Source organism: Lepisosteus oculatus, chromosome 15, assembly GCF_040954835.1.
Source record: "Lepisosteus oculatus isolate fLepOcu1 chromosome 15, fLepOcu1.hap2, whole genome shotgun sequence".
Lineage (NCBI taxonomy): Eukaryota > Metazoa > Chordata > Actinopteri > Semionotiformes > Lepisosteidae > Lepisosteus > Lepisosteus oculatus.
This window is the reverse complement of record NC_090710.1, coordinates 28,589,002-28,604,862: the sequence shown is the minus strand read 5'-3', so window position 1 is coordinate 28,604,862 and position 15,861 is coordinate 28,589,002. Positions and strand designations below refer to the sequence as shown.

The 15,861-nt window shown below is 37.6% G+C and overlaps 2 protein-coding genes across 9 annotated transcripts in view; one reads left to right on the top strand and one right to left on the bottom strand.

Annotated features, from left to right (window-relative positions):
- Positions 1-2,881, top strand: part of cd247 (CD247 molecule) — a 34,481-nt gene extending 31,600 nt beyond the window's left edge. Inside the window, exon 8 of the mRNA XM_015364042.2 lies at positions 306-2,881. Within this exon, the coding sequence (XP_015219528.1) occupies positions 306-377 (72 nt within the window). The 3' untranslated portion in view covers positions 378-2,881. The remainder of the gene's footprint in view (positions 1-305) is intronic.
- Positions 2,882-3,358: 477 nt separating this feature from the next.
- LOC102689895 (POU domain, class 2, transcription factor 1) overlaps positions 3,359-15,861 on the bottom strand; it is a 55,206-nt gene continuing 42,703 nt past the window's right edge. For 5 of the 8 annotated variants that reach the window (XM_015364305.2, XM_015364304.2, XM_015364309.2 and 2 more), the window contains 4 exons: positions 14,601-14,673; positions 13,445-13,790; positions 12,187-12,293; positions 3,359-11,322 (listed from right to left, as the gene is read on the bottom strand). In XM_015364305.2, coding sequence (XP_015219791.1) covers positions 11,015-11,322; positions 12,187-12,293; positions 13,445-13,790; positions 14,601-14,673 — 834 coding nt within the window. In that variant the 3' untranslated portion in view covers positions 3,359-11,014. The remainder of the gene's footprint in view (positions 11,323-12,186; positions 12,294-13,444; positions 13,791-14,600; positions 14,674-15,861) is intronic. The other 3 variants (XM_015364306.2, XM_015364311.2, XM_015364310.2) reach the window with 1 other exon arrangement.

Sequence of the window (15,861 nt, the reverse complement as noted above, 5' to 3'; positions counted from 1 at the left end):
AGATTCATGGCCAACTCTGCAGAACACCGATTTCTGACCTATATGCACTGCAAACATGAACCAGATAAAAACTAGAAAAGATGTTTTATGCTCATAACCGTCGATACATGCACATACAATTAAAAACCCAAAATGTTCTAGAGATATGACTGTGTAAATGCAGTCTTGCTTTCTACTGAAAGCCAAACCACGTTTAATCCGAGTGATATCCAAGAGCCCCACCTAAAGGAAAAACGAAACATGCAGTTGACAGTAGGGATGCTTGAAAACCATTAAAAATCGTTTTTTCCCCCCTTATCTTTCAGGGTCTGAGTGCGGCGACCAAAGACACTTACGACTCCCTGAACATGCAGCCCCTCCCGATCCCTCCTCGCTAATAAGGAGGAGCTGCGGCGTGTTTCCTGACTTTCTTTTGGATGTTCAGATATTCAGACGCTTCAAGCCTTTCTGCGACATTCTCCAGGCCCCTGTAAAATAACACAGACATGTACAGTAGTAATGCTTAGATTCATGTTACATACATACCTTGTATGTAACAAGCACCCCAATACATATAATACCTAAATTGTAGATAGAAACTTGAAATCCTATTATTTTTCAGACTTGCTAGTTCAGTTTCCCCCCTCCCCCAGAGACAGAGATATTTTACAGCTGTGGTTTTAATCTCAAGGCCTTTTCCCCCCGTTCCTATCCATGCACGTTTTATTTCCAAGAAGGCACCCTCAGACGAGATACCTTAAAACCGCTTATACATAAAGCTGTGTCCGTAAATACAAATGACAAGAAAATACTTCAGATCGAGAACCTAGCAACCAGGGAACTACAGTTCTTGGGATTTTGTTTTTAAGGCTGTTGGATTTCAAATCTTGTGAAATTGGTTAATATTATAAACAAATTCTATATGGCCCGACACAACAGATATTAATCTGTAAAGGTGAAAATTAACTGAATAAGAACACATCGATGGCTTTTAATATAATCTACCAAATCACACGTATTTAACTTTTGTTTTAAATAAATGTGAGAAAAAAAGTATTGAAAAAGAAAGCACGCATTTCCCGTCTTCATGAAGCAGGGGTGATTATTTTCACTCCTCCCTGGTGTTACGTGCCCAGACTGTGCTGGCACTCTGAACTCATTTCACATTTAAAAGAAATATAACCGGATGGAAAAAAATACATTTGAAAACATTTTTTTGTTATGTTGGCATGCAAAACATTTAGTATCATTAGGCTTACAGTATTTTGCAAGAGGACTATTAGACTGTTATTGGGAATAGTTATGGCCCATATTATTAACTAGCTAGTTTGAAACTTTAAAGGGCTTTGATACCGCATGAAGGAAAAGGGTTAGTTTTGTTTCCTATACTTCTAAGGGTTTTTGATGCAACAGGGAAATTATAATATTTGTTTGCATCCCGTTTGGCGCCATCGTGAGGTGAACAGGAGCGAATCAGAATAATACTCTGGTTTGTTCACTGTCAAAACGAGAGGAAGAAAAAATAGGTACTGCCCGTTCTGAGATCGGTTGTTGAGTACTGTGGCAGAGTGAAATGTTTCAGTGTACATATCCAAGATCCCCAAATTCTTAAAAAATGTAAATATTTTTCTTTAAAAGATTTGGGAGATTTTCCGCTTACCTTCTCCCCTACTTTCCTTTCTTACAAAAATGCAAAAACTCACGAGTGGTGAGCAAAACCATTGCTTCATTCTTATTTGCATATATATGCAGGCCACTGTAATGTCTGGAAGCAAGAACAACATAAAATACCATACCCACATATATTTATATCTGTTTTAATCTACTCTAACAGCTAATGTGTGTGCTGTTGGAGGCATTGAATGACTTTTTACGACTTTCCTCCCCTGCAAAAAATGACAAGAAAGGGTCTGAATACATCTACATATCTAAAAATCAGAAGAAATCACTGCACTGAGACTGAGTGGGAAGATGTCCTCACCACTGCCAAAAACGTTTGAGTTGTCAGCTTTTAAACTCCCCTTTCGGGAATCGGACATATTTCGGACTGCTGACAAGGTCCTGGTGTCACATCGCCACACTGCATAACCTGAAAAAAAAATCAATTTTGTCCTCGGAGAGGGAGATGCAGTAGTGTCATTCATCACAGCTTGATCTGTCATTCGGAGACATACTGTACTTTGTACAAGGATTTTTAAAGTTACAATATCCAGATCGAAAATAACTAAACTTAGAATACCTGGGACTTAAATTATTTTGCACATTCTGATTTTTGCTAGACAAAATCTGAAGCAAATGCTTAAAAGTGCTATGTGCTATGCTTTATGTGGGGTACTGCTCCTTTAGGTTTCCTGTTAAAGCAAAGCAAGCAGAACGCATTCATTCAAGGTAGGATTTGTCAGCTTGAAGTTTCTGCTACTCTGTGGTCAAAGGCTGAAAGCTCATATTTGAGCACAGGCACCAGCACAAAGAAAATTACTGGAGATGAAAATTAAGCATACAACCAGATCTGAAGACCAAAAAAAATCTAAAAGATTCCTTTCAATTTTCTTTAGAGGTTTTAAACTTGTATTCCAGTGCATTGAGAACATCCTTTGCTTTCGATGTAACTTTTGCTCTTGTAATACTGTGGGATAATGCAGTACAATCTTGGTGCTTTGGTCTCAAACAGGTCAGGAGACATTTTTAGGAGACTCCCGAAATGTTTAAAGCCATCGGTTATACGTGAAGAGGGAAATCTATTATAAGGTGGTTAAAGAACAAATAACCACATTTCAGGTAGTAATGAGAAAATGGGACCACTGCAATGCTTCTACTTTTGTATTTGTAATTTATCATTAGACTTCCTATGTAAATACTTCATGTGATTTACTGGTAGCTAAAATAAAAGTCTTGATTCAGATTTTTGCTTCATATTAAATGTATTTACACTAGGCTGTATTTTCTAAATGCGTTACACAATTGTAAGCAATTTCTTTCATTGTAATAGTAATGTTTTTCTTACTGTGGACCATAAAAGGTTGTACAGAAAAGTTTCATGTTCACATATTGCTGTTTTCCCCCTTGGCTGCTACATGTTTCTTTAAATACACTGCTATTTAAACCTAAGTTATGATGGGTGTATCAGCAGACTCTTGAGTAAGCAAACAATTTTACAGATTGTGAAACAGGACACTATTTAAAATGCTATTTATGTTCCTGAGCTTATGGAGGCACAGACTGATTTAAACACACAGTAATAACCAAAAATCCCCTTGGGCAAATTATCTGTAAACCTTACAATTGTGACCTTCACCTTCTTATTGCTGTTAACTGATCTCACAAAGCTCGTGAGATGTTTGGAGATCCAATTAAAGAAACTAGGAGACAATACAACATACAATGTTAAAACACTTGGAAAATGGTTTAATGATGTTTACAACAAAAGAGTACTGTACAGTTACAGTAAAAGATTATCTTTATATATATAAAAATTACAGCAGACAAATGCATCTACACAAATCTACCATTTATCCTGACTCACATAATTAAATTTCTACACAATCTTTCTGATCTAAGCCACCATGTTGTAGCGGTTTCAAACCGACAGCAATAAAGAACTGTGTCCCCACTCTTTGAATTAAAGACAGCCATGTAGCTGTTTTTGAAGCACTAATCCACATTTCTAGTGTGGTCTGGTATTTTTAGGTATAGTGTAAACTGTAACATACAAACAAAAAATTACAGAGGCTTCAAATAGAGAGCTACAGTGTATCAATCCCAATAGGAAGATAAAAGGGAACAAGTAATTTTTATCGATCCATTTTAAAAGGGGGACACAATCCTTCAGCTATAACTGCAGTGGGTGAAAATGCAAGTATACAGAATGCACATCCTGTGAAATCTACAACTGAATTAATATGTACACTTTTTTAAATCATGGTAACCGGGCAGTGAAAACTGATATCACGTACATTGACACACCCAAAACATACAAAAATACTATTTTTAAACTACCAAGAGTAAGACAGTTCATTATTTTTTCTCCATGCTATGACTGAAGAGAGCAATACACCAAAACGAACAAGAATTCTTAAAACGACACAAAACCTTTTAATTATCCCAGAAATATACCAAAATATACATCTAAGCTTTGGAATTACTGAGGTTAGACTAATGCAAGTGCTGGGTAAATGCATTTAATACACAAGCCTAAGGTTTTGCAAGAAGAAACAAATCTTTGGTATTTGCGTCAGGCGAACATTTAATATTTGGATTTTTGCTTTGGGATAGAGCTTGTAAGATCCTACAACCCCCCACTAAGTTAAAAAAATCTGTTAAAAATCCTTCATTTACCAATGCACAAGAACATTTACAGACATCTATCTAGCATAAGGTTGAGGACTACAATGCATAGTTGCACAGTGGAACAGTGTAGAAGGAACAAAGTAAAATAAAAGAAAAAACCCCAGAAAACAAAAAGCTAGCAGTTTAAGAACAGTTTCTCCTAAGCATTTGCAGTGCGCTCAGGAGAATACCTCAGTGTGTATTAATTCATATCACCCAGCCCACAAAAGGGTTAATATAAGTACCCATCAGAGTAGCCAATTACATCCCCTGTCTTCAGTCCCCCAACCAGTAGCAAAGCACCTGAGGGTCTGTCATTCTTAGGAGACAATCTCCTCCTTGATTAATAGGCAGCTTACACAGACATAGACAAAGACAGCCACATGTTAACCTGTAAATACTCTTGTAAAATCGTCAGTCAAAGATGTCATAGATCCTTTACGACCCAATGAAGGCTAAAGAACCAAGAGTTAACAAATGCATGGGAATTCTGAACACTACTTGAAATTTAATGGGTAAAAAATACTTGATCAATCTTAAATGTTACATATAATGACAAATTCTGCCTATACCCAAGGAGAGGTTAATTATGAATATTTATATACATCAACAACAGGCCTTTATTTCTTACGCAATCAGAATCACACAAAAACGTGTACCACCCCAGTTTGATACTCACGTGTCTCTTTGTAAGATAAAGGCTGATGTAGGACTGAAGACTGTTTAGTTCATACAATCAATAAGAAGTCTTTGGTTTTCTCTGAAGAAGTTGTCTGGGATCTACAACCACACTAGCAGTACAATCACACCAACATCTACATTCAAAAAATCAACAGGTAATGGAATAAGGATTGTCAAAAATTAAAACATAACTTTTGGTGTCACAATGTATTTTGAATAATGGAGAAAAAAGTGTCAATAGTATACATTTGGTGTTAAAGAGGTTGCTTTGAGAATAATTTGGAAAAATAACAGTAGAAGGTTGCGATCTACTGGAAAGTGTCGTCTTGAAGCTGCTTACTAGACACAAAACTACTTGGGATGAAAAACTACATATAAATTAATCAATAATGCCAGAAGAATATGGGTCAGCAACAAGTTCTTAACATTAAATAAAACCTAAAATTGCAGTATTCCCCTTTAAATAAGACATTCATGAGTTTGTGTGTTATAACTGACTGTACTGCTGCATGGTACATATATCTCCTAGACTTACAAGTGTACACTAAGCGGACATGAATAAGCCACTCTGAGGGGTTATTTTTTTTTCTTTAGAAGATTAAAGCAAGTTCACTCTGTCACGAGTTAGAAATGAGGTATACAACAGCTCCTGTACCTGTAGTGGATACCAAAGAACCCCACCACACCCATCTTTAGTACACAGAGAAAGAAAAGAAACCCTCCTAATACAAACCTCTTAATCTGCACATTTATATTAAATAAATAAAATGAACATAGATTTGGAACTACAGACTAGCACACAGACACTGTGGCTATTCCATTCACAGGCAGATACTAGAAAATACAATCCTGCCCAAAAGCTAGTGTTTCACTCTATCCTCTAGAAAATCTCATCAAAATGATTTTGGGTACAACTAGACACACACGAAAGCCACAATTCTAGAGTCTGCTCTCTGGCTGACGAAGTAACAACTGGCGTCAAGATAATGAAACCAAATAGAGCTAACTGAAAGGAATAGAACATTTCTTAGTTTGTATGAAAGCACAGGTATTTCTTTTTCTTCCTCTGTGTTTCTGTAGGAACATTTTTTTTCTTTAATAAAATCTTTGTTCCAAGTGCTCTTCTTATGCAATTTCATCATCTCATCATTCCTATGATCTACAAGACAACATGTTTTAAAAAGTAAAGTCATCTATTACAATTACTATTAATACCACCTTCACATATTGTCTAGAGGAAAAAAGAACATCAGTAAAGCTTTCATAACAAAAATGCCAATCCTCTAGGCAAAAATAATAAAGTCTAACTTAAAACTCAAAAGATGGGAGAACAAGTTCACTGGTTCATTATCAAAAGCAAAATGTAAGCATTTTACAACTCATAAAAAAGATCAAGAACTTATAACTTAGTTTATCTGTTGATATGTTTGGTATGTATATAAAAAAGTATGAAGCACATCTTTATATTCTCTTAGTGGGCAAAGGCTGAAATACCAGTGCCAACATCACACACTCACACAAAATATATATTAAGATTCATTTTGAAGCGTCAAGCTTGATTAGATAAACCAGTGATCTTGTCGTCTGTTTCGATGATAAAATCAAAATGATTGTTAACCACTCATCTTAGAAACGTTTGCACAACAATACAACACAGAAAAAGCTGAAGATCAGGTGCTTAGAAGTCCATGACAGTCCACTCAGAAGCACCTTTTAACCAGGTACACCAGTAAGGCACCCAGGGAGGAGTGCCAGAAACAGCCATTTTACAGTAGCATTTTAACATCCGGTCCACCTTTCAGGTGCAAGGAGCAGGTTCTTATTTTATTTTTTTGGTCTAGACAGAAGTATTTAGCATTGCTATCATAAAAGGAAGTTAAAAAGTTATTGACAATAAGCATGACAAACCACTACATTCAATTTATAACACAAATAAAAAAAAGTCCCTATGTCCTTACGAGATAAATATTTCTGTAACATCAACACCCACCTCCCCCAATCCCCTCCCTATACCAGTTAACCAAAAGATAATTGAAGAGAAAGGAACTACACAAATACAAATCGGGACTAATAAATGGCAAGATGATGCATGCTCTGTATCAGGCCACATAAAAACCAACTGAGCTGCAGAGGAAAAAGGCGTTTGCTTTGGCAAGTAGGATCACAAAAGAATTATTGTTTAACAAGAGAACACCCCAAAAGTAGTAGTATTTATCAATATTATTTCCTATAAACTTTTGTTTTTTTCTTAAAAATGTACAGCAAAGTCACATAAGTTATTAACAGTTCATCTACATTCTAGAACTAAAATGGTCGCGGTAACATAGTTTTACAGCTTTATGTTAAAGTGAACCTTATTTGCTAAGTGATGCTGAGGTATTTTATTAAAGTAAAAAAAATTAAGTAACCAAGCAAAAGAATATGCAAGCAAAGAATGTGCTGTGTACAACAAGGGCTTTTAGACACTTATATTAGCTGCTTGTTTGAACATTATTAGTAATACTAAATGACTAGGTACAGTGTAACACCTCGAAAAAAAACTAAAGACATTGATCCATTTTGGGCCATTTCCGCAAATATAAAAAAAGACACTTTGGGAGAACTATGTGATGTCTGTTGTGAAGGCAGCAGATTAATGACTCATTTAAAAAAGATAAAATGGAAGAGTAAAATTAAAAACTGTGAGGATTTTCTGGTTGAGTCCTTTCACAGTTTCTTGGGCCTCTTATATCATCCATAATCAGATACTGGTAACGTTCCTAAAATTTATATAAAAAATAAAGTTTGATATCTTAAAAGATAATAGCACTAGCACAGTCAACTCCAGAGCTGTGACTGTTTATTAAAGCAGAAATGATCCAAAATTAAGCATTGTGAAGACCCCTGTATTCAGCAACAATCAGCAAAAAATAAACAAAAATTTTGTTGATGAATCCTTATCTGTAGAGTGGTGGGATAAAATGGTTCCATACTGTACCTAGTTTGAATTTGTTAAATCTGTTCTCAATATACCTGCAGTAAAATCATATGACGACATTTCTATTGGAAAGGAAGCCAGATTTCTTGTAGATTTTACACCACTGTAATATAAGAAGTTCGTTGTGTGTATGGGTTAGCTTTAATAATTGTCACTTCATTGAAAATCTTGATTTTCATGATTTTTACTGTATGATTTATAAATCGCGTGACAAACTGTCTGGCTATTTTTGTTTTTCAAAGTGTTGGACCATTTAGAAAATTCGAATGCTGAAAGCCCTATAGGTGAACAGTAATTCTGCCAGAAGAAGCAGTTTTTTTAAAGAAGGATAAGAGCAGCAAATGGGGGATTTTTGTTCCGTCAGTAGCATCCAAAATCCTCACTGCACATGAACTGCACTTAATACAAACTATCTCATTGGTACAGCAGCTTGCTAGAAAATGACTTTGGTTCAAGCTTTGTAAGATGGCTGGAGATTGTTAGGGGAAACAGCCACACTAGATCTCTCATTCTACAGTCCATTTTCCTAATTAAAAGGATGAACATTGCTAGTTTCACCAGGAAAACAATGAAATCTGTCGTTTTAACCATCAAGAAAAAACTAAAATCATAACCATAAGCCCTAAAATTATCAGTACACACCCTCTCCGACCATCCAACCATTTTTGTGAGATCTATATTACACCATTTATTAAATATACAAGAGACAGGGGACAAAATTGTTTTGCAAGACTTGTCTCGGCAACCTTAAACATTCAAAATACCTGACTAAGCTACTAAAGCTGTTCAAACCATTTCCAATAATTCAGATGCCAAACGCGATCCTAGAGAGTCGGGTTTTCATCACGGTGCACAAAGTGCTCAAGCAACACAAGTTCCCCGCTTTCCTGTAATTTCAGCATCAGGTCAACATTTCATTGCGTTTTCTTGCATTTAAAAAACTCCACCTCACTGAAGAATGAGGAAATAGAGATACTATTTTCCCTTAACTATAGTGAAAAGTCTTTGGATATTGAAAATATTGCATTAATTTCTCTAAAGTAAGCCTCTTCTGACAGCTGTATACTTATGCTATATTATAGTTATTAACAGTAGATTCAGGTAATATTTTTGGTATACATAGGGAAGGAGCTACCACTTTTTCAAATGGGGTTGCACATTCTATTTATAAAGATTTTATAAATGATATATATATAAATAAAGTACTTATAGAGTGACAAATGTGATGACAACCAACCTTTACTGCAGGCTAATTGCAGTTAGTTACAACACCCTAATACTGGCCATATCCTGTTCAACACTCCTAAACTCTAAGTTTATTTGCAGAAGGCAGCTTGTTCAATCTATAAATACTTTAAAAATCTATAACAACTGGGTTATTATCCATTTCTGAAGTACAGTTTTGCAACCCCTACACTAAAGTGTGACCCGGAAAGAAAACAAATGTCTCTCAAATTAAAGAAAATGACAGAATCATTTTTCCAAAGCAAGGGAACTGTAGATCTATCCAGTTTCGTTTTTGGTACAGATACTGTGCACATGTAGAAGGAAAAGTCTATAATTTAAATGCACAAAAATAAAACATATTTCCTTTCAATGTTTACCTCTTAAACAATAGCCATCACTGAAATCTCAGTCACTTTCGTCATTTTAGTCTCCTTTCTCTATCGCAAAGTGAAATTAGTTAAAACAGCCGCATTTCTATGTTTAACACATTAGCACTCGAGATCTAAATGTGCTGAGAAATGTACAGCTTGAGAATTTTGAGGAGTCCACTTAAGTCCCAGCAACACAATACTAACTTTTAAAGTGTGCAAAGCACCCACCAACTGAAACCTAATTCCAAAAGCAAAGGTAATTACAAGTGTGCATTTAACGTTTGCTCTTCTTCCTGAAAAACACAGCTAGAAATTAAATCAGCAGCTAGCTATATCAAAAGCAAAACTTAGAACCTCAGCTACCACAAAAATAGGCTGATTCTACTGGGATCTTCTGACCCCCCTTTGGCAAACACTCCCCTCATCAACTTTTCCAAGTCTAACTTCTAGTCATGATCACAAAGGATTGCACGTATGCGGATTTTGCATACAACTCCTACAAAAGCTTACCGAAAAAATTAACTTATCAGTGTAATTTCTAGTAATCCACTTGTACAAAAGGCTGCTTAATCAGTGTTTCCAGCAAGACAGACAGAAAAAGGAAAACCAGTTAAGTTGCATTATTCCTTTACACATAAACCAGAATATAAACAGATCTAATCAGAATATTATTTCCTAGGTCAGTTTGACAGCTTCCTAACCACATTTAAGATCTCAGGGATTACGCAACTTAAAAGAAAATAATTCTCTGAACAGTATGCACACGTTAACTTAAAAAGATCTGCAAGTTTAAACCTGCAGAAATTAAGACAAAAACTCAGTACTGTTTTTTTTAAAGTATAACAAACACCATTAATAAACAAAAAGGCCTGTACAACAGACCTGGGATTAGAAATAAAATAACCAATACCCTACTAGAACAGATAAGCAAAAAAAACACCATTCTGCAATGTTAACGAATAACAAATTCAGTATCATAACTCAGCCAATAAAGTCTTAATTTTTTGGTTAGAATTGTCTATGTTAGTTGAAGAATGAATAAGGTAAGTCCCAGAAAGACAAAATCAAAAACGTTTTCATTCTGCAAAGTCATCATTCTGCTTTTGAACAGGTGTGCCGGAAACAGAAAAGCACACCGCTTTGTTGAGATGCTAAGTGATCCTGCTTGGAGATGACGTTTCGACAAACAAATAAGGATCACTGCAACAGAGGTTTAGTCTCTTGCAGCGCTAACGGTGGACTAACGTACGCAGAGTTGCAAACCCAAGGGAGAAGGAAAAGGCTCCTGGCACAGCACACAGGCTGAAGTAGGGGGGCAACGGAGGGTAAGAGGGATAGAGAAAATAGTAAAAATGCTTTGTTTTTTAGTGGGTTTCTTTTCTTTTTGGTGGCAGCAAAAGAGAACAATCAATTGAAAAGGACAAAAAAAAATAAAAGCAGAGGAGCCTTGAGTTCACTGAGCCTTGGAGGCCGTAGTGATGGTGGTGGCCGCGGCAGGCCCGGCGACGGAGGTGACCGCGCTCTGGTTGGACTCGCCTGCCGCGGAGGTGACCTGGAGATTGAGCGCCTGAGCAGAGGCCCCCGCAGAGGCTGCCGCAGAAGACACCAGGCTGACCGGGTTGCTGGTGAGCAGAGAGAGGTTCTGGGGATTGAGGAACAGCGGGGCAGTCACCAGGTTGCCGCCTGCATTGGCATTAGCAAACAAGAGATTTCCACTGCCATCCAGGGAGGTTATTGGAAGAGTCCCACTAGATGCAAGAGCTAAAGGGAGAAAAGAACACAACATTAAAAAAAAACATCAGAATTAAACTTCACAATGATGTAATTGTTATAGTGGGACTGAAAGCTGGTTTAATCAAAAGCATTCAGTATGTTCAGCATACAAACTGTATCTAAATGTACAAATTCTAAGACTGCCAAATTGCATATTGCATGTCCATTTTATTTATTTTTCTGCATAGACAGTATTTACAGCTAGTCACACATCAGCAATCGGCATTTTGCTGATCCCCTTCTGTTCAAGAAAAATAAGGTGTTTCCTGCAGCTTCTTAATAGGCTCAGGGACGTCTAACTCGGGATGTTAGACCAATCCTCCACATACAATCTCCCCAGCTCCTTCAGAATACATGGCCTGTACTTATGAGCCGCTTTCCTTTCTTCATATTCCATTGTACTGATTTTAGGAGATTGTGATGGCCAACCAAGACCATTGATATTATTCTTCCTCCTCTCAATTATATAATTATAAGGACACCAAGACCTGAAAATGCAAAATAGCTCCAAAGCCAAAATAATAAATCTCCATGCTTCACAGAGGAGATGATATTCTTTGTCAAGCAAGTCATTGTTTCTGCGCCACATGTATTGCTCATACTTGGCATCGCAGGTTTGAACCAGCAACACAGAGCCCAGTCAGCTCTTGGAGCCAGCATCTTCATTGCTTAAGTTTCTCAGGAGCCACCCATTCATTTTTGGAGTTCCTGTATGCATTTCATAGTCAATGGAATCATGCTTAACCAAGGTGTGGCATTTCAGAATTTCATTACCCGGAATATGTCAAGGGTTTTATGCAACTTTAATTTTAAAAAGTATTGGAAGACAAACTGAAAAAGTAACTCACAGACCTTGAATCGTCGCAAGGGTGCTGTTGCTCATCAAAGCTGGGCTTAAAGCACTGCCAAGGGTTCCTGGATTGAGGCTAAGTAAGGCACCACTGAAAGAAAAAAAATTTCTGCAAGGCCAGCAGTGCAACAGGATTTTTGTGAGATTATTTCCTGATGTTCTTTCAATATCACATGCTTCCTCTACATTTTAATGTTACAATCTCATCTCATTAAAAATGCAATGACACTGATGCCAAAGCACAAACATTTGATAGAATTCAAGCTTGATATCATTGTGACGAATAAACTAGCAAAGCAATGGAAATCTTTCTCTACTCAAATGAAAGCCTCACAAAATCACAGGGAAACTGAAAGTGGAAACAATACAAGCACCATGATTTTAAGATACATTTTTATTTTCAGTTCCCATCCACAAATGCAAAACTGTGTGATTTTAATGAGTGTGATTTGCTTATCTGAGAATCAATCCTATACACTCACTAACAACACCAATCCAAAATAAACTTTAATACAGTAACAAGGTTTTCAACAGCATCAGTGATATGGTGTCTAAAACTGTTAAATTACCAAGGGCACAAATCAAATAATTAGCTTGTCTTTTTTTCCCAGGGAAAAAGGACAATCTCACCAGCAGTGGAATTTTAGAAAGAGAGAAATTACCAAAATTACTGTTCAAAGCAAAACTGGGATCCTTTTGCCACAGACTATGGAAATCATTTTTGCTAGCCGAGTATTATTGTTTATATCAGGAAAACACCCATCAAGTAAGAGTGGACCGCAGACGTCTCATGAATTATTTGCTCTGTAAATATGAATGTTTAACAGTGTTTGCAACCATCTGGTGTGAACAGCAGCTCTCAGCAAGCTCGGTTCACACAAGCATAACCTGGGTAAGGGGCCGTCCAAAGGCGCCGTCCTTCGGATGAGACTTAAAAGCGAGGTCCTGACTCTCTGTGGTCATTAAAACTCCCAGGGTGTTTCTCGAAAAGAGCAGGGGTGTTACCCCTGCGTCCTGGCCAAATTTCTCCCTGGCCTTTTCCAATCATGGCCTCCCAGTAATCCCCATCTCTGAACTGGCTTCATCACTCTCTTCTCCCCCCCCAATAGCTGGTGTGTGGTGAGCGTACTGGAGCATCATCCAGGTGGTGCTACACACTGGTGGTGGTAGTGGGATTTCCTATTTTATGTGTTAAGCACTTGGAGATACTGCAGAAAAGCACTACGTTAGAGTAAGGACTGTTAAGAGACAGCGTCTTACCCTGGCGAAAACTGAGAGGATGCCATGAGGCCCGGGTTGAGCCCAGCTGCGGCGGCCATAGCCGCCAGGCCTGCGTTGGTAGGCAGCTGTGTGGCAGCTCCCTGCAAAGCGGCCGACAGTCCCGGCGCGGTGACCATCACCTGGCCGCTGCCGAGGGGAGAAGACATGGAGGAAGGGGCCTGCGTGGTGGTGCTGGTCTCCTGCGAGCTCGGGGACTCGGTGATCGGAGCGTGGAGAGACGTGGGAGAAGGGCTCAAGGAAGGCGAGGTCACAGCAGAGGAAGCAACAGGTGTTGTCGAGATGACGGACGCAGTGTTTGTAGTGGCTGGCCCAATTCCTGTTGTGCCTGAAATAATAAGCGGTGGAGACACAGCCCTTCAATAACTACAAAGCATACGAATAGGCACAACATTCGCAAGTAAAAACAGGAAAAAAACACATGCTTCAAAATGCTGCCTTAAGGCAATGGGATCCTGCCAGCTGCTGCTCTACAACTGTAGAGGCACTGTGGTAGTAAAGCTCATTAAACTCACTATTCACTATTATTATCCACAGTACCACCATCGAGTTACAAAGACTCATTTTCTCTCACAATACTGTGCTGAATTGGCTTGGCTTATGGTCGGTCTCCGAGCAAGTTCCCTGAGGCCTTCATGTGAGCAGATACAGAAATTTAACTGCCAGTGTCCGCCAGTAGATGTCAATGTTTCTTCTCAGATTTGGGACTTTTGTCTATTGACCAAGAATTAGGTCTCTTTTTGTGTCCTTTAAACAATGTGTTTTAGCTATATTATACCCAACTGTGAGAAACTGAGTGGTAACATCTTTTTTTATCCCCTGCTATATATATCTCACCTTACGTCAAACTACATTGTTAGGTTATTAAATCATCAAATAGCCCAGCTGTTTTACAAAGACATCAGTGTTGAAAGACTGTACAATACTATAAAACAACGTAATTGCTATAATTATACACCATTATCAACAATCTACATCTAAAAATATGTATTAAAGTTTAAAATAATTTAAGCATATATACAACTACGTAAATTAAATAAAAAAAATAAGTTCTGAACTTTTTTAATTTTTATAATGTACAATAACAAAAATTCATAAGTTAACAAAATATAAATGACGGTGATAATAAAAATCGTACCTGTGAAGCCAAGATTAGTTACAGTCAATGTAGTCGGCGTATTACTGGTCACAAGGCTAGCAGTGCTGGGCACCTAGATAAAGGAAAAAGAATTAGACTTGGAGCTCAATATTCTGAAGCTTGTACTCTTCGGAATCAGATCAGATTACCTTCCTCATTTGGGAACAATCCTACTGTACTAAATTTAGCTGAAAAACTACTTTAAGTGAAAAAAGCCCCACTTGGAATACACTTTTTAATTGTTTTCAGTTGCAAATACACTGGATTCTGTGGAGTCAGTGCAACAAACAATTTTTATGCCACAAACTTGGAACCAACAGTCCGATTCCCATATTAACCTTACACAACGTTACAACTATGGGTAAATATAGAGGGCATTTACAAACTAAAGCATACTGCTTGCACTTTCCAATATACATGATACGCCTTTTATTTTACTAACTGTAAGGATGAAAACTTTTAGGTTATACAAATCATAAATATATGTATATGCTGCTGGAAGTATCAAGTATTTGTTCAGATTTCAGATTCTTTAGTTTGCTTTATGTTGAAAATGAAGTGAAGTGTTATGAAATTATTCCTGCAGCTTAAAGTGCCTTCTTTATGAAACGTAGAGAGAATACATTAGATTTCACCATCCTGGGGTTTTTTGGTGTTGAAATCAATTACTATGTGTAGTTATTACACCATTCATGAAATTATATTACAAAGTGTTCACTAAGACTACTCTAGACCCAGGACGAGCATTCCGGGTAAACCGAGTTAAATCAGCTTGTTAAGAGTTTAATTGGACTTATTCAACAGTTTCTTCAAGCTTTTCAGCTGCTGGTGTTTTAGACCTAAAAAGGCTACAGATATACCACTCCTCCAGGAACAGGATTGGTCACTGTGATTCTAGACCAGGAAAACTGAGACAAAGACCATGAGTGTTAACTTAAGAAACAGAAGTAACTCTTTCAGTCACGGAGCACATTTAGGAGAGAATTAGTGTTTTGCACTGCAGTCTTCCTTTGCTCTCTGTACCTTGTGTCCAGTCACTATAAGATCACCTTGCTTCTCCATGAGACACCCAGACAGGGAGAGAAGCTTGGGGTCAGAGTGCAGGATCAGCCATTTGTATGGCAACCCTGGAGCAGTTGGGGTGAAGGGGCCTTGCTAAGGGGCTCAACAGAGTAGGATTCCTCTGCCGGCTGCGGGATATGAACCAGCAACCTTCCAGCCACAGGCACAGATCCTTAGCCACAGAGTCACTACCATAATA